The sequence below is a fragment of the Stomoxys calcitrans genome, chromosome 5 (assembly GCF_963082655.1).
Source record: "Stomoxys calcitrans chromosome 5, idStoCalc2.1, whole genome shotgun sequence".
In the NCBI taxonomy this organism is placed as follows: Eukaryota; Metazoa; Arthropoda; class Insecta; order Diptera; family Muscidae; genus Stomoxys; species Stomoxys calcitrans.
Window position 1 is genome coordinate 49,647,808 of NC_081556.1, and position 27,313 is coordinate 49,675,120.

Genomic DNA, 27,313 nt, shown 5'->3' on the forward strand with positions numbered 1-27,313 from the left:
CGCATATTCTCTGCTCATATACGCACACGTATACACATTACGTGTGCATACATGAGCAGAGTATATGCGAGAAAGATGACAACAAAGAGAACGCACACAAAAATCTGACATCTTAATACCGTCAAATGTGGCAGGCTGTTAACAGCTGTTCGCGTGAGACCACCTTTTTAATCCGCCTTGAAATACGACTTGCAATTTATATTGGGTTGCCCAAAAAGTAATTGCGAATTTTTCATATAGTCGGCGTTGACAAATTTTTTCACAGCTTGTGGCTCTGTAATTGCACTCTTTCTTCTGTCAGTTATCAGCTGTTACTTTTAGCTTGCTTTAGAAAAAAAGTGTAAAAAAAGTATATTTGATCAAAGTTCATTCTAAGTTTTATTAAAAATGTATTTACTTTCTTTTAAAAAATCCGCAATTACTTTTTGGGCAACCCAATATAAATTTACACGCAAATTTGTCTAGGCTTTTGTTGTTGGACAAGCGACTCTACCTGTTGAGTGCACCCTGGTTAAATAGTGCTTGCAAATAATAACGCTTTTAAATTAGGTGAACTCAGTTGGTATTTGGTGTGCCAAAAATCAAGCCATTCCATCAGTCGATGTCGCGCCTTTCTTCCAACTCCAGCTTTCAAAAATTTTGGTCCGGCTTATTTGTTTTCTCACAACCCACCTATTACTAAAATTCACTTAAACGAGTAATATGGGAATTCTTGGTCTTTCGAAGTTAATAGCGGACGTGTGTCCCCAAGCCATAAAGGAGAGTGACATCAAAAATTATTTCGGCCGGAAAGTAGCTATCGATGCTTCCATGTGTTTGTACCAATTTCTAATAGCTGTGAGAGCGGAAGGAGCTCAACTTACATCAGTTGATGGCGAAACGACATCCCATTTGATGGGAATGTTTTACCGCACAATTCGTCTATTAGAGAATGGAATAAAGCCGGTTTATGTTTTTGATGGTAAACCCCCGGACCTAAAGTCCGGGGAGTTAGCAAAACGTGCGGAGCGTCGCGAGGAAGCACAAAAAGCGCTACAGGCAGCTACTGAAGCGGGCAATGAAGCGGACATGGACAAATTCAATAGACGCTTGGTGAGAGTAACAAAAGAACATGCGAAGGAAGCAAAAGAACTGCTAAAACTAATGGGCGTTCCATATGTCGATGCTCCATGCGAAGCCGAGGCACAATGCGCAGCATTGGTAAAAGCGGGCAAAGTATATGCCACTGCGACTGAAGATATGGATGCCCTGACGTTTGGATCTTCAGTTCTGTTACGGCATTTAACTTTCAGTGAAGCTCGAAAGATGCCTGTGAAAGAGTTTCATCATAGTAAGATTTTGGAAGGCATTGGTCTGACCAGCAAAGAGTTTATTGACCTATGTATCCTACTTGGATGTGATTACTGTGAAGGCATCAAAGGTGTTGGGCCAAAGAGAGCAATGGAACTTATCGATAGCTATCGAGACATTGAGACAATTTTGGAAAATATTGATCGTCAAAAGTATACAGTACCAGATGATTGGAACTACCAAATAGCTAGAGAATTATTTGTCAATCCTGAAGTAGAGGACCCTGAAAATGTGGACGTAAGTTACCTGAATTGGTTAACGAAGAAGCTAAATTTTATTTGTCTTCCTTTAATCCATATTCCCTTGTAGCTTAAATGGTCCGAACCAGATGAAGATGGTTTGGTTAAATTCCTATGTGGCGATCGTCAATTTAATGAGGACCGCGTTAGATCGGGAGCAAAAAAGATTTTAAAATCAAAGCAATCACAAACTCAGGGACGCTTGGATAGTTTCTTTAAAGTGTTGCCTTCTACAAACACAACACCAAAACGAAAGGCTGTCGATGATAAAAAGAATGCCAGCCAAAAGAAGGCAAAAGGTGCAGCTGGTGGTGGCTCTAATCGGGGAAGACGTCCACGATAGGTATGAAATGATGATTCTACAAAATAAAAAAATTGTGTATTACATTTCGTTTTGTTGGATAAAATAAAAAAAAAATCGTTTTAATTTTAATTGGTTATTGCTTCTTGAAAAAGGCAAAGCTAGATTTTTGCTGCTCAAAACTAAAAATAACTCGAGTAGATTACAATTGGGACATGCATCCAACACTCTGCCATAAGTCTTAGCTCTGCAGGAGCTAAGGCGACTGCATCTGCCGGAACGCAATTAAGTCAGAACTACTCGGTTTTACCGGAGGCCACTATATCGCAGAGTTTAGCAAGTCTGCCAATGACGCTAAGCGCCTGGGTTCGAATACTGGCGAGAACATTAGAAAAAAATTTTGAACGTGGTTATACCCTGCTAATGCTGGCGACATTTGTGAGGTAGTATGCCATGTATAAACTTCTCCCCAAAGAGGTGTCCCACTGCGGCCGTTCGGACTTGGCTATAAAAAAGAAGCCTCTTATCAATGAGCCTTGCATCGGACAGCACTCATTGATATGTGAGAAGTTTGCACCTGTTCAGGGGCAAACTTGCATTACTCTGATTTGCAGAGGGAGGCTAACCTGTCCACAATATTGTGATTGGTATGGTCTCTGCGATATCAGCCCAGTAGAAACAGTTTAGCCAGCATGAGGTTGTACCTATAGGCCGTCGCAGTACGTAACAACAACAACAGGCCGTCGCAGTACTTCTATACCCACTCCATGCATCGGTTATACCTCACCGACACTAACCGATGATGAAGGCGGTTCGGGCAAACCGAATAGACCAGGTTCCTGGGTTCTTTTCAATCCCGGCATTAACCAGAAGCTTGCGGAGAAGACACTCCGGGATGTGTCTCTCCCATGACTAGAAAAGGACGAACACGTACGCTGAGGTGGCAGCCCTTGCCGATGAAGGATTCCATCGGGTCAATCCGGTGCTTACAACCGGTTGCTTGAGAACCTTGTTTCTACTCTTGACCTCGTCATAAATTTCAATGCCATGCACGGAAGATTTATAAAGGTTGTCAAATGTGAGATCAAGTATTTTGGGATATTTGGTGGTCGGAATTTTTCGCCTATGGCTTTCAACACATATTGCTCTCCGCTGACGATGGAGTGAGCAGTGAGGCTGAAGATTTGGTGGCTTATGACTTAAAATTTCTAACGAAGCATCAAACCATGACCGCATGATGCTAATGCCGTCTGGAGGGTGTGGAATAGAGGAGAGTTAGAGGTTAAACACCCTGCTTTGTGAAACTCCCTGTTTTACTTTGCAAGGCTTTAACTTCTTATTTTAAAATTCCACAAACGACTGGCGACCACACAGGCAGTACATAGTCCAACGTTTCAGACCTGGCAGGAGGGACATGTTAGCGATGTCCTGAAAAAGAGTGGCATGATTAACCGTATCGTAGACTTTCGAAAGGTCCCAAGCCACGAGGACCGTCCTATCGCATGGTGTGGCGTGATTTACAATACGGTTCATTTGTGTGTCGTCTTGTCATGTATTCTACGGAATCCGTGCTGGTGCTTAGCAAATGTACATTTTTCAACTTGCCTCGAGAGAAGAAACGAAAGCGTCTAGACTACTGGTGAGAAAAAGGAGATATAACTCTTCATTATTCGAGTCCTTTTCAGGCTTCAGCAACGGGATCAGAGACATATATCATGTGCTCGACTCCCGTTTCATATAAGTTCTGCAGCATCAGTGTAGAGATTTTTGAAGAACGGAAGTCCATCTGGATCAAGCGCCTTGGTGCTTCGAATGGTTGGTCATAGGCTTGGAGACAACGAATATGACGAACATCCCTCCTTGCCTTGCCACTTTCTGGATGCTAAAAAATTGGCGGTTTAATAACCCGGCGCAACCCTGGGGATCAGTCGCTGTTGCGGGGCAAAAAGTGATTGTGGCACTGTTGCAGACGTTCGAAAGTGATTTAACAGTGATTTGTGACCATAAATCAATACCACTTACCGCCTCTAATTTGCGGCTGTGTTCCCCCGGATAAATCATGTACCGGATTTATCCGGTGAAATTCCGCTACCATGGAATTGGCATGGCAGCCCTTGCCGATGAAGCATTCCATACGTACAACCGGCTGCCATGGGATTGGCCAGGAGACGTCATTTACTAGAACAGGCGATGCAATAGAGATATATGGCGAGCTGCTCCAATTACCTTTAACTCTGGTGGAGGCTTATTCACCTGACAAAACGTGAATAACTCAATCTGTTCTGCCAAAGACATGTGCCTCTCGTCGTTACTTTATGGAAAATGCCTTTTAGCATCGCGCGCATTAAAGTCCCCTAGTACCAGGCTAGACAGCAGGCTCTTGATGTTGAACCTATAATCTTGGTGACAACTGCTAACACGAAGCCTGGTCGTTCTTCAGCCGCATTGCTGCCAGTTACGGCTACGTAGGCTTCAATCAGACTTTGCGGTATATATTTTATACTGTCTTCAGGATTTAGTTTTGTGGCATCCTTGTCGCCGTCAATGTCGGATACCAGAACCTTAGTAAAATATTTATTTCATACATTAAGCATTTAATCTCTCGAATTCGATAATCCCAGTTGCAGATTCGCAATCAGGATACATTAATTGTTGTTGTTGCTGTTGTAGCGGTGATCTGTACACTAAGGTGGCACCCCTAGCCGATGAAGGACTCCATTGGATCAATCCAGTACATAAAACCGGCTGCCATGGGATTAATGATATGGATTGAATCTTAACTGCAGTTAGTTGCCAGGAGATAAAACCTTGATATAAAAATAAGTATAACGTTGGAAATTTTTGTTAAGTGCAGTCAATATCAGTGTTTTGAACATTCAGCTACTAAATAAATTGTAAAAAAGTGTGCAATTCAAAGAGGAAATGGAAATTTTTATTACAAATTTACCAGTTGGCAACTGAAGTTGGGTTGCTATCCATAATCGACCCCTTAACTCCTTTGTATTTGTATTTGCTCCATATTTGGAGCATTTAGACTTCTACTTGATTATTTTTTTTCCTTTTACGGTTTGTGTATAAAAAAGAAGGCTACTTCTAAGCACATTTCCAAATGGATTTTTGTAACTGATTTTTTGTAAAAAAAATAAGAAAAAATTAAAAAAAGTCGATACATTGATCATCCAAAATATGCTAAAAATCGTAAAAATAATTTTGTAAAAATAATATATATCTACTTCTTGTATAATGCTTATCTATACATTCTTAAAAAGTGTGTTCTATAGTAAATACTGTTTTGCCAAAGCCCGAATAAATCGAGATTTCCTAATGGAAGCGGCCTCACGTTTTATTTCCTCATTGTTATTGGCATTCAATTCCAAAGTGCCCATTACCGAGATCTGAAATTAATTTAAGGTAATTTAAGAGGTTGTGACCATAAATCAATACCACTTACCGCCTCTAATTTGCGGCTGTGTTCCCCCTTCTTGGCATGTAGATTTATTATAAACTCCAAAAGTGTGGTGTCCCATATACAATTATAGTACGCATCCATAGCATCGGTAAAATTTGCAGACTTCTCAGTAAGATTTTTGAAAACGATGCCGTAATCGATTTCTTCCAAAAACTAGAGATTTTTTTGGAAATTTCTTTGATTTTTTTTTTGAAAGAATGAAATAAAATGAGTGAACTGACCTGACATAAAACCGTTGCCTGCATGTGACAGCCCAGATTTGAAGAGCATCTTATCATTTTGCGTATGATATAATCATCTGCTATATTTCGTGGCAGAGGTACATTGCAATAATCGGTGCCAGTGATTAAGGCATTAATATAGCAACGCATTGCTGCTTCATTATTACCAATTGCTAGAAAAAATATGGAGAGTTAGTTGTATAGATCATAACTCCTTAAAATAGTGCACTTACCTAATTCAAGATCACCTTTCATTTTAAGCCATGGAATGGTCTGAGGATAATATTTTAATGCTTCTGTTAACAACCAGTGAAGTGTCTCACAAACGGATCTTATGTTATATCCAATGGGACTAAATTTCGAAGCAAACATTTATAATAAAAACCATCTCTGAATATTTATCGCTTAGTTTTAAAATAATATGCATACTTGCTTATGCTAGTGGGCCATAGTTGCATGTATTCTCCATTCAAATCATGATTGACATCGTCTTTAAGTATATTATGGATTTTACCCAGCATTGAAATGGCCAAATTAAAGAGCATCTGGTGTCTTATACGCTTCAAAAATGGATAAAGTCCTGTCGATACAGCCAGACAGGGAGAATTACGTGAACTACCTCCTCCCGAACCGGAACCAGCTCCGGCGCTACCACCCCTCTTTGAGGTATTCAAAAACATTGATAAAACCAAATCCCAGGCGTCTCGGCATATTTTCTTTGAACCTTTCATCTTTTCCATGTCCACAAAAGTTGCGGCAAAAGCTATTACCAACTCCAGCTGAGGCAGTCTTTTGTCCAGCATTATTACAGCATTCCAGTCGCTAAGATTTAATAACATAGTGGCACAACTTTCAATGATCTGCATAGTATAGACAAATTAATAGAATTAAAAAATAGTTGTTGGAATTTGTATGTATGGTATGCTACTTCTATGCGTGGTATAATGTTGTCATTGGTCTGCAATGAAGTAAGACATTGTTTACAACGATTCCCCAGCGATTGTAAATCCAAGGTTTTGTGATTCCATTCGTCTAAGCTTTGAGTGATTTGTATCAACAAAATTTCCCAGCTGACCAATTTTCCTAACTTGGATATGATAGAAGAGTTTGAAAGTTCTGGTCTTTGTGTTTCTGATTTTAACACACTTAGCATTGAGACTGCTCCTATAAAGTCCTGAAACAAACCATAGTTCTATTATTTGTTTAAAAGTTATGAACATTTAACACTACTCCTTTGGCGGTCAATTCACGCGACTTCCCCAGTAAAACATAGGCAAAATCTTGCAGGAACCCCCTTTGCATGGACATTAATAATGACTTAATTGGTGTAGCTATTTCCCAGCTTGGATTTACTGTCCACAATGGCTTTGTAGGATTGGTGGCCGCCAATTTAACCAAAAGTTTTCGCACCTATAGAAAATATGTCCATAGAGATAAAACACCAACTTATTGACTATTCAACTTCATAAAGTACCGTATTGGCATTTGTGCATGAAATTAATTGCCTCTCCAGGGAACCGATCTCGATGCGGGGCATTTTCGAAGTAAATTTCCATTCATGTAACAAAGCCAATGCCGGCTGTGGCAATTCTTCTTCTTGGATTTGTTGCTCCAAATCTTTGATTTCGGTCGACGAAAACAAATTCAATTGTTGGGCCTCTTGTAGCCATTGTTTATTTTGATGTTTTATGATGATATTGACAACAAATTGGCTCAATAGATTGCGTTCACTTAGTGTGGCATGAGGTAAAATATCCATAATGCCCTGAAAATAAAAACCAAATCAATGAAATCCAATGAAGTTTCGACCTTCCTATGTTAAGCCGACTTACATCAGCTAAAGCAGTGAAACAACCCATTTGACTGTATTTTTCAAAATATTCGACGCTGGCAAAAATGTTTCCCTCTTCGAATATGCTGCGTATGACATTCAAAGCAGCAACTTGCATTTCCAACTGTCGGCTTTCCTTGAGAATTCCCTGTGAAATGGATCCTTCTATGTCCAGCTCTACTATGCGCCTATTTACCAAAGGAATTTCTCGTGCTCGATTGTCCAGTTTAAGAATTTCGAGAATATCCTGTTAATTTCAATTGCAAATTAGTGATAATATCTGATTACTAGGGTAAGTACAACATCACTTCTGGTACCTTGTACTGGATCAGTTGAGCCATATTAAAACGTTCTGTTAATGTCTGCGATTGGGCGCTTAAGCCACAGGCCAGCAGATAACCTTCCAGCTCATCTTCATTTACATGACAAAATACAAATTGTGATGATGTTTTGCCTATCATTTCATATTCAGCTTTGGTTAAATCTAAATAGCGGCGGCACTCACTAACCGCTTCGCGTGCCAAAGGGTATTGCTTGGTATAAAGATAGAAATTGACCAAATCATAATAGATTTGGGTTCTCAGTTCGGCTGGTGATATTTGAAACAGGGATTCAAATTGCTGTGGAACGCTTTGATCTTCATTTGGGTGAGGAGGTTTAAACGTCTCGTAGGCAAAAACATGAAATGGCTCGGTAGATTTGCAAAGATCCTGAAGGTAATCAATACTCGGCTGTGGCAAGATGTCGGGAGCAAAGAATTGATGCATTGGCTCCATGGGCACAAACCTAAGTTCATGGCAGTATGGTGACAAAATAATCGAATTTTAAGAAAAGCAGCAACAGCACCTTGCCGACTATAGATACTTACATATTTCCCATACCTGTGGGTCTGGCAGCCTTTACAGCGATATCCTTTAGAATCTGTAAACGCAAAACCCAACGATGGTAAAATGTCAGAGCAAATTTTGCAGCTTTTTCATTGCCATCTGGCGCTAAAGTAAGAAAAGTTGAATAAAAAACTCTTAACCGCTTAATAAATTCTTACTTATTGTAGGCTGGAACTCATTCGTCAGTGGTATTCCTACGCACTTTCCAAAACTTATTGTGCATAAATCTCGCAGCAAAAATAATTGTTTGGGTATAGAGAGGTTTTTCTCGAAAACATCCAGGTTCCATTTAAGCCAAGTGGCCACTTTTAAGGCCAGCACCTTTAAAGCGATTTGTTTGCGTGTCAGACGCAAGCAGTCATTGCTGGGCGCAGTACCTACAACACCAGCAGGTCCACCGGGTATGGCGGTGGGTTCCGCACTAGTTAAATCGAATTGCTGAACGACCACATTGTCCGGGGTCATAGAAATGAATTGAGTAAGTAATTCCAAAGCGGTAGGATCTGGGAATTGTAAATTATTACTAGACGAAGAGTATGGAACAAACCTTCATAATACTTACCGGGATTGGATTTTCTCAGATGTTTTGTTATCAGTTCTGGATCTAATAAAAATTCGAACCATAACACAGTCTCTGCCGCCAGGGGAATGGGCTTTGGTTTAAGAGGATCATCCATCTCTACAGTTCAGTGAGTCCGAGTTCCTGATGATTTTGTTTATTTTGTGAGGGCTGCCTTACAGCACTGACTTAATTGAGCGCGTATTTATTTGATTCTGTCAATACAAGTGTGACGACAAGGTAGATAATTACAAAGTACTATAATGCCCGACACGGGAGTGATAGTTAATTTTGACACTTGAAGTTATGGCATTTGCCAATCAAGGTAGTTTCGTTGGGGGTAGTCTTTTGTTGTTGTGCTAATAATTCTACCTATTAATTGTTCCATGCCTAAGGGCCATGGCGAAAGGTGGTCTCATTTGCACAACAACCACAAATCATATGGTGCAATCCGCCATCTTGTCATCAAGCTGATCGACCTTTTTCCAACACAACCAAAGAAATTTGTGTGCGTGTGTATATACGTGTGCGTATGTGAGCAGAGAATATACTAGAAAGAAGATAACAAGAAAGAGGATGCAAACAAAAATCTGTCATCTTAATACCGTCAAACTTGAGCGGGCTAAGGGCATGGTACAATTAAGAGGTAGCGTCATTAGCACAACAACAAAAATTGAAATATCAAAGTGGTTTTAGAAATAAACTTGGTTTTACAACTTATCTCATTGAAATGTGTTTTTTATGTGTATTTTCATCATTATAACTCTGTTTTGTTGCTTATGTGTGGAATATCGGGTCAAATAGAACATGTTTTAAGGTTTTAGAAAAAATTACAGCTGTGTTATGAAGCCTTTGACATTTATGTTTACTGCAAAATCAAAACAAAAATAAAAAAAATTTACTCAGCAGTTCGCATGACCTCACGCCATGGCGTTTTTTTATATGAAGTTTGACAGCATTCTTCTCGAAAAACTGAACAGAATTCTCATCTTAATAGGGAACCATAATAAACAGAAAATCCAGGATGCACTTTTAAGGCAAGGTCAAAAATCTTAAAGTCGTGTTCTATTTGATCGAATATTCCACATACACAGTGTTAAATACGCTCACTTGCATTTTGTCTTTCGTGGGCTGAAGAAATAAGAAAATCTTAACATATTTCGATGAAATTTGATGGGAGCTGAACTAAAACCTCGTTTACACTGCTCTTTAAATCCGAATTTAATGAGCAGTGTAAACGGGCTTTAAATATCAATCTTGTTCATCCTTTACTCAAAAAAGTAACATGTGAAAAATGTATTGAACATTTGTGAAAATTTTATTGAAAATTTATTGTTTATACCAATTGGTGAATTCTTCGAGGGATTTCCTTTTCCGCTCATATACGCACATTTTCGGCACACATACGCAAACAAATTTCTTTGAGTGTGTTGGCAAAAGGTCGATAAGCTTGATGACAAGATGGCGATTTTACCATATTTTTTTAATGTTGTTGGACATATGAGACAACCTTTAAATAATTCAGCCATGAGTGATGACGAAGAAAATGCTCACACATTCCGTAGAAGTGGTACTCAGGTAGTGTACGGTCAACAGCTGAGTAAAATTTTTTCTCGCAAAGTGCACTATCTGTCATCGAGTTGTAGTTGTGTGTGTGCATTAAGCTAAAAACCAAAATACACACAAACAAGGATAAATGGCGAGAATTGGCGGTAAACACAAAATCAGAGTTGTACAAATAACTGATTATGACCGATATTTCGTTGTTGGGCAAATGCTACTGAAAAGAATAAATCCAGGATGCACTTATAATATGAAGTCATGCAAACAGCTGAGTAAAATTTTTTATATTTGTTTTGATTTGGCAGTACATCTAAATGTCAAATGCTTGTTAATGCTTTTTCTAAAATCCTCAAACGATATTTTATTTGATCCGATATTCCGCACATTAGCAATGAAACTGTGTTATAATAATGAAAACACAAATATAAAACCCATTTGAGGATAAATTGTAAAACAACGTTTATTTCGAAGATCATTATGACGTTTGCATGTACGGCATTTGCCAATCAAGGTAGTTTCGTTGGGGCTAGAATTTTATTGTTGTGCTAATGACATTACCTCTTAATTTTACCATGCATGGAATATATCATGAGTGGTACCATGGTACAAGAACTTAGAAGATGGGGTCATTTGCCCAACAACAACATATTTTGTGCAACCCTGGTGGATTGTTTACAACTTGTAACGTTAAAAGCCGGCTGGGCAGCACAAAAATAATTTTTCTGCCCAGAGAAATTTATAAGTAATCAACCTACACCTAGAAACCATCAAAGTCGAGCTAGCGATTTTTAACGATATAGTCCGTCCATAAAGAATTTATCTTCTGCGCCCATACGAAACGGCTGAAGGGTCCTTGGCTATGTCCGTTGATCTCCTTCGAAATCACATATCACTTTTTAAGCCTAAAAGAAAACGCTATGAATTTTGGTAAAAATCGGTTCAGATTTAAATATAGCTCCCATATACACATACCGCCTTATTTACACATGTTAGGACGTATTGATCAATTTGTCATCCGATTTGCATGAGATTTGGTTGGAATGTGCTATTATCCATCTCTGCCAAAAATTGGTTCAGATTTGGATATAGCTCCCATATAAAGACATGGACGATGGACGGAGTTTGTCGTTAAAAATCTTGGGCAAATTTTCTTAGAATTCTTCGTAGATTTTGAATTTGTTACCCGTTTTGTTTATTAAAAATAAATCCACCCTAATGAACTGGCTTGTATATTTATGTCAAAGTGTTCCAGTCTAAAATTGCAGCATATTTAAAACAAATTGTCTACCATTTAAAAAGAGATGACCGGATTGAATAAATTTGTTCAAAGTGCTTCTCAAAGTAGCACAATAATCTTTATCAAAGACACCCACCTTAGAGAAAGTTATGTGTGTGTGTGTGTAAAAGACATAGTACAGGCACAAACCGATTCAAAAGAACTTAGGGTAGTATGAGATTGCAATGCTAGGTGTCGGTTTTATGCGCCAACATATTTTCAAATCGAAAAATCCTCCAACGGATAAAAAAGAAATATTAAAATTTTTTTTATACCCATAACCATAGGATGGGGGTGTACTAATCTAGTCATTCCGTTTGTAACACCTCGGAATATTTCTCTAAGATCCCATAAATTATATATATTTGTGATCGTCACGACGTTTTGAGTCGATTTAGCCATGTCCGTCCGTCGGTCGACATCACGATAGCGGTCGAACGCGTAAAGCTAGCCGCTTGAAATTTTGCACAGATACTTAATATTGATGTAGGTCGGTGGGGATTGAAAATGGGCCATATCGCTTCAGATTTAGATATAGCTCCCATGTAAACCAATCTCCTGATTTGACTTGAACCCTTACAAGCCGCAATTTTTGTCCGATTTGGCTGAAATTTTGCACATAGTGTTCTGTTATAACTTCCAACAACTGTGCCAGTGAGCCCCTGGAAGCCACAATTTTTTCAAGATTTGGCTGAAATTTTGCAGGCGGCGTTCTGTTACGGCCTCCAACAGCTGTGTCTAGTATGGTTCTAATCAGTCTATTACCTGATATCTGATATAGCTCCCATATAAACCGATCTTCCGATTTGACTTCTTGAGCCCCTGGAAGCCCCAATTTTTGTCCGATTTATCTGAAATTTTGCGTGCGGTGGTCTGTTATGACTTCATACAGCTGTGTCAAGTACAGTTCAAATCGGTCTATAACCTGAAATAGCTCCCATATAAACCGAGCACACGATATGAATTCCTGCTCAAATCGGTCTATTACCTGAAATAGCTCCCATATAAACCGATCTCACGATATGAATTCTTCAGCCCCTGGAAGCCGCAATTTTTGTCAGATTTATGATTTTTAACAACTGCGACAAGTACGGGTCCAAATCGGGATATAATCTGATATAGCTCCCATAAACAGATCTCCCGATTTAACTTCTTGAGGCCCTACAAGCCGTAATTTTTGTCCGATTTGGATGAAATTTTCTATGCGGACTGCCAAAAACTGTGCCAAGTACAACTGCCAAGTACGGTCCAAATCAGTCTATAACCTGATCTATAGCTCTCATACAAACCAGTCTCTCTATTATCCTTGTTCGGTTCTTAGAAGCTTTAATTTTTGCTGGTTGACAGAAGTTTGTTATTCAGAATAAAATTATGCCCTTCAACTAAATTTAGTTTGTATACATTTTTAGCACGCATCTTTTTGGGTTCCCAAGATTCGGCCCGGTCGAACTTAGCACGCTTTTACCTGTTTTTCATATCATCCAGATATTCACTTCTAGAGGAATATTTTAAAATTGGCTCCTTTTTATAGCCACCATCAAAGGATGGGGGTAAATTTATTTTGCCATTCCGTTTGCAACAATTCGAAATTTCCACTTCCGATATTGACCGTCGTAAAAATCTAGACGATCAGCCATGTCCGTCCGTACGTCGGTCTGTCTGTCTGTTGAAATAACGCTACAGTCTTTAAAAATAGAGATACTGAGCTGAAACTTTGCACAGTTTCTTTGTTTGTCCATAGGCAGGTAAAGTTTGAAGATGGGCTACATCGGACCATATCTTGATATAGCCGCCATATAGACCGATCTGCCGATTTAAGGACCATTAAAGCCATCAATAAACTTGGTTAACCCGAAGCCTTTCGGGTCAACGCAGTCCGAGTTAAGGTGTACATAGTGGTACATGGTGGCATGGGGCTGATTAATATCCGCACCCTCTTTTCAACCTAACCTATCCTATTTGAATTATGATCTTACTTCCTTTCAGTAATAGCCTCGTCTTCTCACGGTCTGGATCCCCCATAGGATTTTCGCAGTTCTACTGACCGTTTCGCTGTTCCACAGGGTTGTATGCGAATTCGTCGCCCACGCTCGTAACTCGAACTGCGTCGACCCGAAAGGCATCAGGTTAACCAAGTTTATTCACGGCAGTCCTCTGGCCATCACCGCTAAATCGTCTGCCCTTTCATTCCCTCTTACTCCGTTATGGTCCGGCACTCAAACGATGCGGATTTTGCCATTCTCAGAGAAGGCGTTAATCTCCTTCTTACGCTGCAAGACTGTTCGTGACCTTACCGTCCTGGTTGTTATTGCGCTTATGGCAATTTAACTGTCCGTAAAAATGTTCACACTCGCACCACACCACCTAAAGCATTCCGTGATCGCCCGGATCTCCACCTGCAGTACCGTATTATGGTCAGGCAGTCTAAAACAGATCTCATTTCCTTGGTTCTCAATGTAAACCCCCAGGCCCAATCTGTCCCCTATCTTTGATCCATCCGTGTAACATGATCTTCCAGATGGCAATACTAGGGTCCAGTCAATCTAACACTGGCAGCAGTGCCTCGCACTCGATTTCAAGGTTCATCTCAGGTATCCCATTGAAAACCTCTTCCTTTCCTTCCAGGTTTCCTATCGTCGCTTCGATTATACCGCGATGGTATGAGCTGCTCCCATTTTCAAACCATTCTCCCATCGCCTTAAATCTCATAGCCGCAGTGGCTGCCTCACACTTAATCTGTATGTCAATGGGTCGGATACTTAGAATAGTCTCCAGAGCCCTAGTGAGCGTGGTCCTCATCCCAACGTCTATGCCAAGACAACATGTTCTCTGAACCTGTTGTATGGTCCTTATGTTGCACTTTTCTCCATATCAAAAATTACAAAAGTTTGTCCATGAACATTCCACTAAGGAATAGGGGCAAACTTCACGCATATCAATGAGTGCAGTCCGATTCAAGTTAAAGATCAATGATACGGGGCCTCCCCTTTATAGCCGAGTCCGAACGGCGTGCCGCAGTGCGACACCTCTTTGGAGAAAAGTTTTATATGGCATAGTACCTCACAAATGTTGCCAGCATTAGGAGGGGAAAACCACCGCTGAAATTTTTTTCTGATGGTCTCGCCAAGATTCGAACCCAGGCGTTCAGCGTCATAGGCGGACATGCTAACCTCTGCGCTACGGTGGCCTCGTTTCTCCATAGCAGTCCACCAAAACTACTGAGGCGTAAGTAAGTATTGGTCTATTCACGATCCTGTAGAGCCAGTGGAATATCCTCGGATTCAGGCCCCATTTTGAGCCTACGGCCCGTCTACATAGTGCCCAACATCTGTGATGTGACACTTCCAATTTAGTTTCCTGCCCAAGATCACACCTAAGTATTCGACCTTTTCAGATATCGAAATCGTCTTATAGAGGAAACGTGGTGCGTTAAATTGGCCCACCTTCGTCTTCCTCGTGAACAGGCATATTTCAGTCTTCTCTGGGTTAACATTGAGTCCTCTAGGTCTAGCCCAGTCATATACAAGACCATTTCGGCCCTTCTACATACCTGGTTCGGATCCTTATCCCTTAGAAGTATTATAAGATCGTCTGCATAGCAGACGGGCTTTAATCCCTCCTCAGTCAGCATCCGTAATAGGTCATTTATGGTGGTCACCCATAGGAGTCGCGATAAAATGCTTCCCTGTGGCGTGCCTTGTACCACATTCTCCCTTATATTCATGCCATGGGACACACAATTTGTCCATCTCTTACTTAGCATATGGTTTATCCAGTCTCTAAGGACCGGATCCACCTGGTACTGGTCTAAGTGTCGGTCCGCACATTGTTAAAAGCCCACTCGATATCAGTGCATACTATTCTTCATACAGTCTCCACCAACCTTCCTTTGACATAGGCATGCTGTTTGTATTTGAGCATTTCGCTGGATGTCCAACTATTTTTCATGGTGTCCACAATACGTTCTATGATTTTGAGTAGAAAGGACGAAAGGTTTATAGGTCTGTAGGCCTTTCGTCCCGTCGTTTCCTATGAAAAATAGGTTTTCATCAAAAGCCTCAACATGTCCTCCGTTATCTCTGCTCTCACTCCCATGTCGTCTACTAAATTTTCAGTTTAGACAATTCGAATTAGAATTGCGCCCCTTTAGGGGCTCAAGAAATAAAATAGGGAGATCGTTCTATATGGGAGCTTTATCAGGCTATAGATGGATTCAGACCATATTTAACACGTATGTTGAAGGTCATGGGAGAAGCCGTTGTACCAAATTTCTGTCAAATCGGATGAGAATTGCGCCCTCTAGAGGCCCTAGAGGCTCAAGAAGTCAAGAACCCAGATCGTTTTATATGGCAGCTATATCAGGTTATGTACCGATTTCCGCCATACTTAGCACAGTTATTGGAAGCCATAACAAAACACCTCATGCAAAATTTCAGCCAAATCGGATAAGAATTGCGCCCTCTAGAGGCTGAAGAAGTCAAGATCCAGGATCGGTTTATATGACAGCTATACCAGATTATGAATCGATTTAAATCATACTTAAGACAGTTGTTGGAAGTGATACCAAAACACTTCGTTCAAAATTTCAGTCAAATCGTACGAGAGTAGATTACGATTATGGCATTAAAATTTAATTTCAAGTCTAGGTGGCGCTTTTCCTCCTAAAGATACATCAAATGAGTTATTTGACCCATTCTGACAATATGGGACTCAAATAAAAGGTATTTGAGAGTAGAAAACGAATTTGATATCCAATTTTGGAGCTAAGTGTTTTGGGGTACGCCTTAAAGCACACCCTAAACTGAATTTCATTTCTGATTATGGCAATATGGAGCTCAAGTCAACGGTATTTGTGGAACACGAATTTGAATATGCAAATTTGATTCAGAATGTCTAAAGTACCCTACCCTAAAGTCCCTCCTCTAAAAAGCACTTTTCAAAAACATCAGATATCGGAAATTATCAATGCGATTCGTTCGAATTTTTGTTTTGCACTCTTACAGTCAAAACAAAACATGGTTTCTATTGTTGGGGTCGGGTGCCCGTCCAAAGCCCGCTAAATGGGTATATAGGCCAACCACGAAAATATAGCTCAAACGAAAGGTGCTTGAGTGAAAAAAACGAATTTGATATCCAATTGAAGAGACATGTGTTTGGAGAACTGCCCCACCCCAAAAAACCTCCCTATTTGATGTTTAATTTGATTGATTTTCGGGAAATTGATAGTAATTTTCGGGACAAAAACCCTGGGGTCCACCCCACTCTCAAAATGAACTTATTTACCGATCATGCCGTTATGGGGCTAATATAAAATGTATTTGAATGCAGAGCACAAGGCGTATATCTACTTTAAGGGCCAAGTGTCTGGGTGGCCACCCCACCACCAAAATACCTCCTAAAACGGAAATATTCACTAGTACGATAATATAGGACTCAAAAAAAAGGTATTTGATAGTGGAGTAAAAATTTATCCAGGAACCGAGAAGGGGCAATTTTCTCACACATCAGTGAATGCTTTCCAATTCAAGTTTATACTTAATGATAAGGGACTTTTTTAATAGCCGAGTCCAAATGGCGTGCGGCACCTCTTTGGGGAGTATTTCATACATGACCATACATGGCAAATGTCGCCAGCATTAAGAGGGGTTAACCACCGCTTTAAATTTTATAATATGTTCTCGCCAGGAACATAGGCCACAGTGGCACCAATTCGATATCCACATTCAGGGCGAATTGTCCCCACCCTAAAAAGATATTGGAGAGTTAAAGAAGGCGCAGCGGAGTGGGTCCGGTTCTACTAGTCTTATATATAAAAATCAATTTGTGTTTGATTGCAGGTTTGTTTGTATGTTTGTGTGTTCCTTATAGACTCAGAAACGGCTGAACCGATTTTCTTGAAATTATCACAGATGGTGCATAATGACCCCGTGGTGAAAATAGGGTACTACATTTTTTGATATCTGAAGGGGGCGGAACCTCCTCCTTACCCCAATTTTCAGAAACGCCAGATCTCGGAGATGGGTGGTGCGATTTAAGCGAAATTTTGTGTGCTCTCATATAGTACCCTAAAAATAAAAATTTGGTATTCAAATTTCGGATGGGGTACCTAGGGGGGCAGCCCCACCCTAAAACCCACCAAACATGTATTTAGAACAATCAGGACAATATGGAACTCAAATGAAAGGTATTTAGGATAAGAAAACGTATCTGATATCCAATAGTCGGACCAAGTGCTAGGGGGACCACCCCAAGCCCCAAAACACCCCTAAATCGGACATATTTACCGACCATGGCAACATGGGACTCAAACGAAAGGTATTTGCGAGTAGAATACGAATCTGGTATTCAAATGTGAGACCACGTTTCTGGGGGTCCACCCCTTTCCCAAAACACCCCCCAAACAGGACTTATTTACTGACCATTGGAATATGGGGCTTTAATAAAAGGAATTTGAATGTAGAATACGAATCTGATATCAAAATATGGGACCAAGTGTTTGGGGGGCCGCCTCTCACCAAAAACATCCCACAAAGGGCACAAATTTACGACCATAGCAATATGTGGCTCAAATGAAATGTCTTTGGGAGTAAAGCACGAATTTGCTATCAATATTCGGGAAAAGTGTCTACGGGGCCACCCCACCCCCACAACACCATCCAAATAGTAAGTATTTTCTGATTATTGCATATGAGGCTCAAATAAGAGGGTTTTTAGAGTAGAACACGAATCCGATATATATTTTCAAGGCCAACTCACTGAGTGGCCGCCCATCCCCCAAAACACCCAAATTAAATATTCTTATTTTTTAGGGCCAATACCCCAACCCGGACATATTTGCTGACCTTTGCAATAAGGAGTTTAAATGGGATTAGAAAACGAATTGGATAACCTATTTTGGGGCCATGTGTTTGGGGGACGCCTCATCCTGTAAACTTCTCTTAAGCCAATGGCAATATGGGGTTTAAATGAATGGTATTTGGAAGAAGAGCACGATGCTGATATTTTTTCAGGGCCAACACCCCGAAAACACCACGAAATCAGACATCATGAGAATATCGGGCTGAAATGAAGCAGTTTAAGAATGGAGTACACCTTACATCCAAACTTAAATTCGTACACCAATAAAGATCATATGGGATTCAGATAAAGGCACTTATTGGGTTGCCTAAAAAGTAATTGCGGATTTTTTAAAAGAAAGTAAATGCATTTTTTATAAAACTTAGAATGAACTTTAATCAAATATATAATTGCCATTTTGTTCGATAACCTTTTGCCATCTTCCTGACAAATTTAGTATTCCACGCTCATAGAACTTCTGGCCTTTATCTGCAAAAAACTGAACCAAGTGCGATTTTATAGCCTCATCATTGCCGAAAGTTTTACCATTTAAGTAGTTCTGCAAAGATCGAAATAAATGGTAGTCTGATGGTGCAAGGTCAGGGCTATATGGTGGATGCATCAAAAGTTCCCAGCCAAGCTCACTCAGTTTTTGGCGAGTGACCAAAGATGTGTGTGGTCTAGCGTTGTCCTGGTGGAATATGACACCTTTACGATTAACCAATTCTGGTCGCTTCTCCTTGATGGCTGTATTCAATTTGTCCAATTGTTGACAGTAAACGTCCGAATTAATCGTTTGGTTCCTTGGAAGCAGCTCAAAATATACCACACCCTTCCAATCCCACCAAACAGACAGCATAATCTTCTTTTGGTGGATATCAGCCTTTGAAGTGGTTTGAGCTGGTTCACCATGCTTGGACCATGATCGTTTTCTAACAACTAACGTTGTTGTAAACAATCCATTTTTCATCTCCAGTTATGATTCGTTTTAAAAACGGATCGAATTCATTGCGTTTAAGGTGCATATCACAAGCGTTGATTCGGTTTGTTAAATGAATTTCTTTCAATAGATGTGGTACCCATATTAAAATTGACGCCAAACAAACAAATGTAAACAAAAATTTCGCGCACTTTTTTTCTAAAGCAAGCTAAAAGTAACAGCTGACAACTGACAGAAGAAAGAATGCAATTACAGAGTCACAAGCCGTTGAAAAAATTTGTCAACGCCGACTATATTACTACTATATTACCGACAATTACTTTTTGGGCAACCCAATATATTGTTAAACTGTTTGTCAAGCGATATACTATTTTCGTAGCATGGTATTTCACTCAAAGATCTTTAATTGTCGAAAATAAATATTCCAAGGAAACTTTTGTTCCATATAAAGTAAAAGAAGGCACAGCGTAGCAGGCCCGTTTCTACTAGTTTATTATAAATGAAACATATGAATTATCTAAAAATTCGGTTCCACTACATATAATTCGCCCGATACAATTATCAGTATCAGAGCTGCTAAATTTTATGTTCAGATTTGGATTCAGATGGGAATCTAGCGTTGATGCTCAATTCACACGTATTCTTATTCTCTTGGCTTTAGTTGATGTTAAGACAGCAACGAATGAAAACATAACCTGACGGATAGAGGGACATGGCTAAATCGGATCAGAACGTCGAGACGATCAAGCGATCTTAGCCAAATATGGGGTCTTAGACCAATATTTCGAGGTGTTACAAACGAAATGGAGAACGGAGATTGGTATACCCTCATCCAATGGTGGTGGCTATAAAAATTACTGTTATTGGAGCTATACCAGGTTATGAACCGTTTATACTTGATTTGGATCATAGCAGAAGTCAATGTACAAAATATTAGTCAAATCGTATAAGAATGGCGCCCTTTAGGGGTTCAAGAAGTAAAAACAGGAAATCGGTTGTGTGTATATAGTACATTATTGATAGTTTTGACATTCTGAGTCGTTTTAGCCGTATCCGTCCGTCTGTCCGTTTGTCTGTCTGTCTATCGAAAGCACGCTAACATTCGAAAGAGTAAAGCTAGGCACTTGGGATTTTGCACAAATACTTCCTATAAGTGTAGGTCGGTTGGGATTGTAAATGGACCAAATCGGTCCATGTTTTGATATAGCTGCTATATAATCTTGGGTCTTGACTTCTTGAGGCTGTAGAGGGCGCAATTCTCGTCCGATTCTGAAATTTTGCACGCGGTGGTTTAGTATCACTTCCAACAGTTTTGCTAAGTATGGTTTAAATCGGTTCATAACCTGATATAGCTGCCATATAAACCAATCTTGGGTCTGGACTTCTTCAGCTTTTAAAGGGCGTAATTCTTATCCGATTTGGTTGTAATTTTGCAAGTAGTGTTTTGGTGTCACTTCCAACCACTGTGCTAAGTACGGCTAAAATCGGTTAATAACCTGGTATAGCTGCCATATAAACCGATCTTGGATCTTGACTTCTAGAGGGCACAATTCTCATCCGATTTGGCTGTAATTTATGTATGTTGACTTCCAACAACTGTGCTTAGTTTGGCGCAAATCCGTACATAACCTGTTATAGCTGCCATAAAAACCGATCTGGGATCTTGACTTCTTGGGCCTCTAGAGGGCGCAGTTATTATCCAATTTGGTTTAAGTTTTGTACAACGGCTTCTCCCAATATACATGTGAAACATGGTCTGAATCGATCTATAGCTTAATGCAGCTCCCGTATAAACCGATCTTCTGATTTTGCTTCTTGAGCCCCTAAAAGGTGCAATTCTTATCCGAATTACCTGAAATATTACACAATGAGTTCTACAATGTTTAGCATTCAATTCATTTATGGACCGAATCGGACTACAACTTGATATAGCTCCAATAGCATAACAGTTCTTATTCATTAATCTTTGTTTGTCTAAAAAGAGATAACGCGCAAAGAACTCGATAAATGCGATCTTACTTGTTCTGTATGTTACTGAATGTGACACTTCTAGTGCAGCTTCTTCCGTTTCTGTACCTAATTGCCGCTTAGAAGTATTTTAACATCGCCTGAGTATCAGAGTTATGTGGCCCATCCTCCTCAATCTTTGCCAGTCTATTAAAGGTGGTCATAGAAGAGGCACCATCACATCCCTTATTATAATGAGTATGTGAAATAGTCTCCAAGGATCTGGACCAAAGTCAATATGTGCATTATTCCCAATTCAATGTATAAATCTGAAGTAAAGTCAACGAGATTTTCGGACCTTATCAATGCAGCCTTACAATTGTTGAAATCACAATTAACAGATATTCAAACTGCATGAAATTCTAAAAGAGACCCAGGAGAGACAAATTCACACTTACTATTTTCCGCCGATTACGACAGTCCTAGTGCAAGATGATGATAGCTGACACATCGCCCCCCAGTTAAAACAGGATATAACCTCACAGGGCTGTTCAAAAACAAACGAGGGTTTTTGACAGGAAAACAGTTTAGCAGGAGATCTCTTTAATATCATGCTGGAGAAGATAGAGATATTGCGAAAGAGTCATTAAAAGTTAGTCTGACTGTAAATGGAGATGAAACAAAGTTGATGAAATCAATGCTTGGAACGCACTGTGATCCCGGTAAACCATCGAAAGTTAGGAGTTATAACTTTAAGAAAGTCTGCAATTTTGTCTCATCACAGATATAAATGCCATAAAACGAAGTATAATAGTGGCTAATAGATGCTACGTTGGATTAAGGAAACAGTTGAGGCATAAAGCCATCTCTCGCCAGACAAAATTTACACTGTGAAGGCCTTGAAAAGGAGGGAGCCCAATGGTTAGCATGTTCTCCTATGACGCTGAATGCCTGGGTTCGAATCCTGGCGAGAACATCATAAAGAAATTCAGGGGTGGTTATCCTCTCCTAATGCTGGCGACATTTGTGAGGTACTATGTCATGTAGGTTAGGTTGAAAAGAGGGTGCAGATATCAATCCGCCCTATGCTACTATGGACTAAGCCAGACTATGCCATGTAACATGGCAACTTAATATCAATGGAACAGGAACAGTTGAACGTTTGGCGACGACATGTTGACATAACTCTTAATATTCTATCAAACAGTGACGATGTACCACTCCCTCTATTACGACGAAGAATGCCTCTACGACATATAAGAACTGAACCCTGAAGTAGCCAGCAGGAACCAAAAAATATAATCTATAAAATCTATGAAAAACTGCGAAGTCTTATGCGTGGATGACATTTCCATATCCGGAAACAATCCTATACTCCTTGTTTTCGGATAAATGGAATACAGAGACGATTCCCTCAGAATGGAAAGAATTAATTATAGTCAAAATTCCTAGGAAGGGAGACCTCTCACACTGCAACAACTGGCGGCGAATAGCTCTCCTATCTGCTGTAAGCAAGGTCTTCAATAAAATCATCCTAAATCGCGTTGTCGGTCCCCTCAATCAACTTTAAGGAAATAACTGGCGGGGTTTAGAGCAAATCAATCTGTATCGATAACATTAATACAATGAGAATTATTGTGGAACAAAGCATCGAGTACAACAGGACCTTGTAGTTTTCACAGACTACGAAAAGGCATTTGACTCAATAAAAAGAGAATGTGTTTTGGACAATATGGTAATACCACAGAAAATTATGAATATATTGTCAATAGCTGCGACGACACCAAATGCCGAGTTCTGCACAACGGGCACCTCAGTGAAATATTCAATTTTATCTCCGGTATCGCCGCTTCTATTCATCAATGTATTGGACCGCGTGGTAGAAATTTTTTACAGCCCTAGAAGCAAACGAGGAATTCCCTGGCGCCTTAAGGATTGTCTGGAGGATCTTGAATAAGCCGACGATATTGTCCTACTCTCGCACACCTATCAGCATATGCGCTAAATGAAGCTAAATGACTTAAACAACCAGTCTCAAAAAATTGGTCTCAAAATCAACATCAAGAAAACGGAATCGCTGCGTATTAAATCAACAAATGACACGGCTTTCATCATTAATGGGCAAAATATAGCAAACGTCGAAGCTTCAAATATCTGGGAAGCGTTCTTTCCACAAATGAAGCAGAGATATATATGGCGTGCGAACAACATAAGCATTACAACAAAATGCCGAATTTTTAATGCATCCATGAAGTCATTGCTTCTTTAGGGTTCCGAAACACGGCTAGTTACAGCAGAGATGAATCACAAACTACAAAGCTTTGTCGCCTTCGAAGTATTCTCCAAATATGGTGGCCTAGAACCCTATCTAATGAGGAACTATGGAGAAGTACCCAACAACCGAATATTAACACCAAGATATAGATGAGGAAATATGGCTGGATCGAACACACCCTTTGTAAGCACTACGACGATCTCTCCCATATTGCACGGGCCTGGAACCTACAAGGGGAACGACGAAGTGGAAGACCACAAGTGAAATGGCGCCGAACTGTTTTTAGTGAAACCGGCAAATCGATTAACGAATTAAGACCAATAGCTCGCAAAAGAAATAAGTGGAAATCTTTTGTAGAAAATAATGCCATGTAAAACCAGTAAGGAAAGGCAAAAGTCGGGCGGGGCCGACTATGTAGTACCATACACCACCGAGTCTACGTAATACTTTTAATATATAGCACTTATATCCAAATCTAGTCAGATTTTAATTTTGCATACCTATTGAAATATCGAAGATTGTAAGATTTTCTTACGATGGTACGAAAATTGTGGTTTCTACAGCCTTAAAAGTCAAAACGCATAAAGGATATGTATGGGTGCTATATATAAATCTGAGGCCACTTTATATATATTTATATATATATATATATATATATATATATATATATATATATATATATATATATATATATATATATACATATATATATAGATATATATATATATATATATTGGAGGCCATCGTAGCGCAGAGGTTAGCATGTGCCTGAGACCATCAGAAAAAATTTTCAGCGGTGGTTTTCCCCTCCTAATGCTCGCAACATTTGTGAGGTAAATACTATGCCATGTAAAACTTCTCTCCAAAGAGGTGTCGCACTGCGGCACGCCGTTCGGACTCGGCTATAAAAAGGAGGCCCCTTATCATTGAGCTTGAACTTGTGCCTTCTACAGCCTTCAAAGACCATACCGGATGAAAGATATATATGGGAGCTATATGTAAATCTGATCCGATTCGGATGTAATTTTGCACACATACTAGGACGTCCAAAAAAGCACTTCGTGCCAAATTTAGTAAAGATTGGACCAAAATTGTGCCTTCTACATTCTTAAAAGACCATATCGGATGAAAGATATATATGGGAGCTATATATAAATCTGATCCGATTCTGATGAAATTTAGCACATATATTGGGACGTCACGAAAAGCACTTTGTGCCAAATTTGGTGAACATCGGAAGAAAAATGTGCCTTCTACAGCCTTAATAGGTCAAATCGGATGAAAGTATGGGAGCTGTATCTAAATCTGAGCCGATTTAGATAAAAACAGATGCACACGTATTAAGATGTCACACGAAACATCTCATCCTAAATTTGGTAACGATCGGACCAAAATTGTGGTTCCTACTGCTTTAAAGAGCACATCGGATGAAAGATATATGTGGGGGCTATCTCTAAATCTGGACCGATTTTTTTCAAAATCAATAGCGTTCATCCTTAGACCAAAAAAGAGACTTATGCAAAATCGGACAACAAATGCGACCTGTACCTTGAATACAAGAATACATGGTAGACAAGATTTCGGAACGAATTCGAATTAAATTCATAACGAATTAAAATCATAACAAAACCAGTAAGGAAGGGCATAAGTCGGGCGGTATCGACTGTATAATACCCTACACCTACCCTATAAGTACAATGTGAACCTATATCCAATTCTGAACCAATTTTGATGGACCTCGGCGAGCAAATATGTTTACAAATGACAACATTATGGCAAATTACCCAAAATCTGACGAACGTATATATGGGAGCTATATCTAATTCTGAACCGATTCCGAGCAAACTTCTCAGATAATGTGGTAATCATCAAGGAAAGCGTTGTGCAAAATTTTGGCAAGATTGGTCAATAAATGCGCTTGCAGTGGCTCTTAAAGTGAAAATCGGACGATATACATATATGACAGCTATATCTAAATCTGGGCCGATTTCTATGAAATTCACCAGTAATATTGAGAGTCATAAGAAAATCCTTCCTGCAACATTTTGACAGAATCGGATAATAAATGATCACTTTTTTGCAATATTTCTCAAAATCAGACGAATATATATATGAGAGCTATAACTGAATCTGAACCGATTTCAAGCAAACTCCTCAAATACTGTGGCAGTCATCGAGGAAAGCGTTTTGCAAAATTTTGGCACGATGGATCAATAAATGCACTTGCTGTGAATCTAGAAGTTAAAATCGGGCGATATATATATATGAACCGAATTCCATGAAATATTGAGAGTCAAGAGAAAATCCCTCCTGCCGAATTTCGAGAAAATCGGTTAACAAAAGACAATTTTAATGCAATATTACTGGAAATCGGACGAACATATATATGGGAGCTATATCTGAAACTGAACCGATTTTGACCAAACTCTATGTATATTGTGATAGTCATCGAGGAAAGCGTTGTGCAATATTTTGGCCAGATTGGCCCGCTCCGCTGCGCCTTCTTTTACTTTATATGGAACAAAAGTTTACTTGGAATATTTATTTTCGGCAATTAAAGATCTTTTAGTGAAATAACATGCTAACTTGACTAACAGTTTAACAATACATATGCCTTTATTTGAATCCCATATGATCGTTATTGGTCTACGAATTTAAGTTTGGATGTAAGGTGTACTCCATTCTTAAAATACTTCATTTCAGCCCGATATTCGCATGATATCTGATTCAGAGGTGTTTTCGGGTGAGAGGTGGTCCCCCAGATACATAGCACTGAAAAAATATCAGCATCGTGCTCTTCCCTCAAATACCATTTATTTAAACCCCATATTACCATTGGCTTAAGAGGAGTTTACAGGATGAGGCGTCCCCCAAACAAATGGCCCCAAAATAGGTTATCAAATTCGTTTTCTAATCTCAAATACCTTTCATTTGAGCCACATATTGGCATGGTCCAAAAATTTTTTTCCCTTTGGGGGTGTTTTGGGAAAGGGGTGAAAGGAGTAGACCCCCAGAAATTTGGTCCCGAAAGTGGGTACCAATTCTTGCTCTACCCCCAATACCTTTCATTTAAGCTCCACATTGGCACGGTCGGTAAATATGCCCGATTTAGGGGTGTTTTGGGGATTGGGGTGGCCCCCCAAACATTAAGCCCGGAAAATATATCAGAAACATGCTCAATTCTCATATATATCATTTATGTGAACACCATATTGCCATTGCCCTCAAAATTGGATATAAAATTCGTTTTCTAATGTCATTTAAACTCCTTATTGCAAAAGTCAGCAAATATGTCGTGTTTAGGGTATTGGCCCTAAAAACTATGAATATTTAGTTCTACTCTCTTTAAGACCAAATTGTCTTGAGCAAATATGTCCTATTTGGGGGTTGTTATATTGGTGGGACGTTCGCTAGACAGTTGGTCCCTAATGTTGATATCAGATACGTGGTCTACTAGCACATACCTTTAATTTGAGCCCCATATTTCCATAGTCGGCAAACATGACCGGGTTGGGGGGTGTTTCGGGGAGTGGGTGGCCACTCAGTGAGTTGGCCTTGAAAATATATATCGGATTCGTGTGTCACTTTAAAAACCCTCTTATTTGAGCCTCATACTGC

General features: G+C 39.6%; 2 protein-coding genes across 2 annotated transcripts; one reads left to right on the forward strand and one right to left on the reverse strand.

Moving 5' to 3' along the window:
- The first annotated feature begins 543 nt into the window (after positions 1 to 543).
- LOC106087297 (flap endonuclease 1) lies at positions 544 to 2,022 on the forward strand. The gene is made up of 2 exons (XM_013252288.2): positions 544 to 1,587; positions 1,660 to 2,022. The coding sequence occupies exons 1-2, from the start codon at positions 703 to 705 to the stop codon at positions 1,930 to 1,932; spliced, it is 1,158 nt and encodes a 385-aa protein (XP_013107742.1). The 5' UTR covers positions 544 to 702; the 3' UTR covers positions 1,933 to 2,022.
- A 2,778-nt stretch (positions 2,023 to 4,800) lies between these two features.
- On the reverse strand, positions 4,801 to 9,072 carry LOC106087310 (integrator complex subunit 8). The gene is made up of 14 exons (XM_013252306.2): positions 8,861 to 9,072; positions 8,457 to 8,801; positions 8,280 to 8,403; positions 7,729 to 8,197; positions 7,413 to 7,658; positions 7,055 to 7,345; positions 6,811 to 6,990; positions 6,509 to 6,754; positions 6,010 to 6,440; positions 5,814 to 5,932; positions 5,581 to 5,753; positions 5,342 to 5,512; positions 5,148 to 5,285; positions 4,801 to 5,110 (listed from the first exon to the last, which is right to left on the reverse strand). Exons 1-13 carry the CDS (start codon positions 8,973 to 8,975, stop codon positions 5,166 to 5,168), a joined length of 3,030 nt encoding a protein of 1,009 aa, XP_013107760.1. The 5' UTR covers positions 8,976 to 9,072; the 3' UTR covers positions 4,801 to 5,110; positions 5,148 to 5,165.
- Positions 9,073 to 27,313: the final 18,241 nt, after the last annotated feature.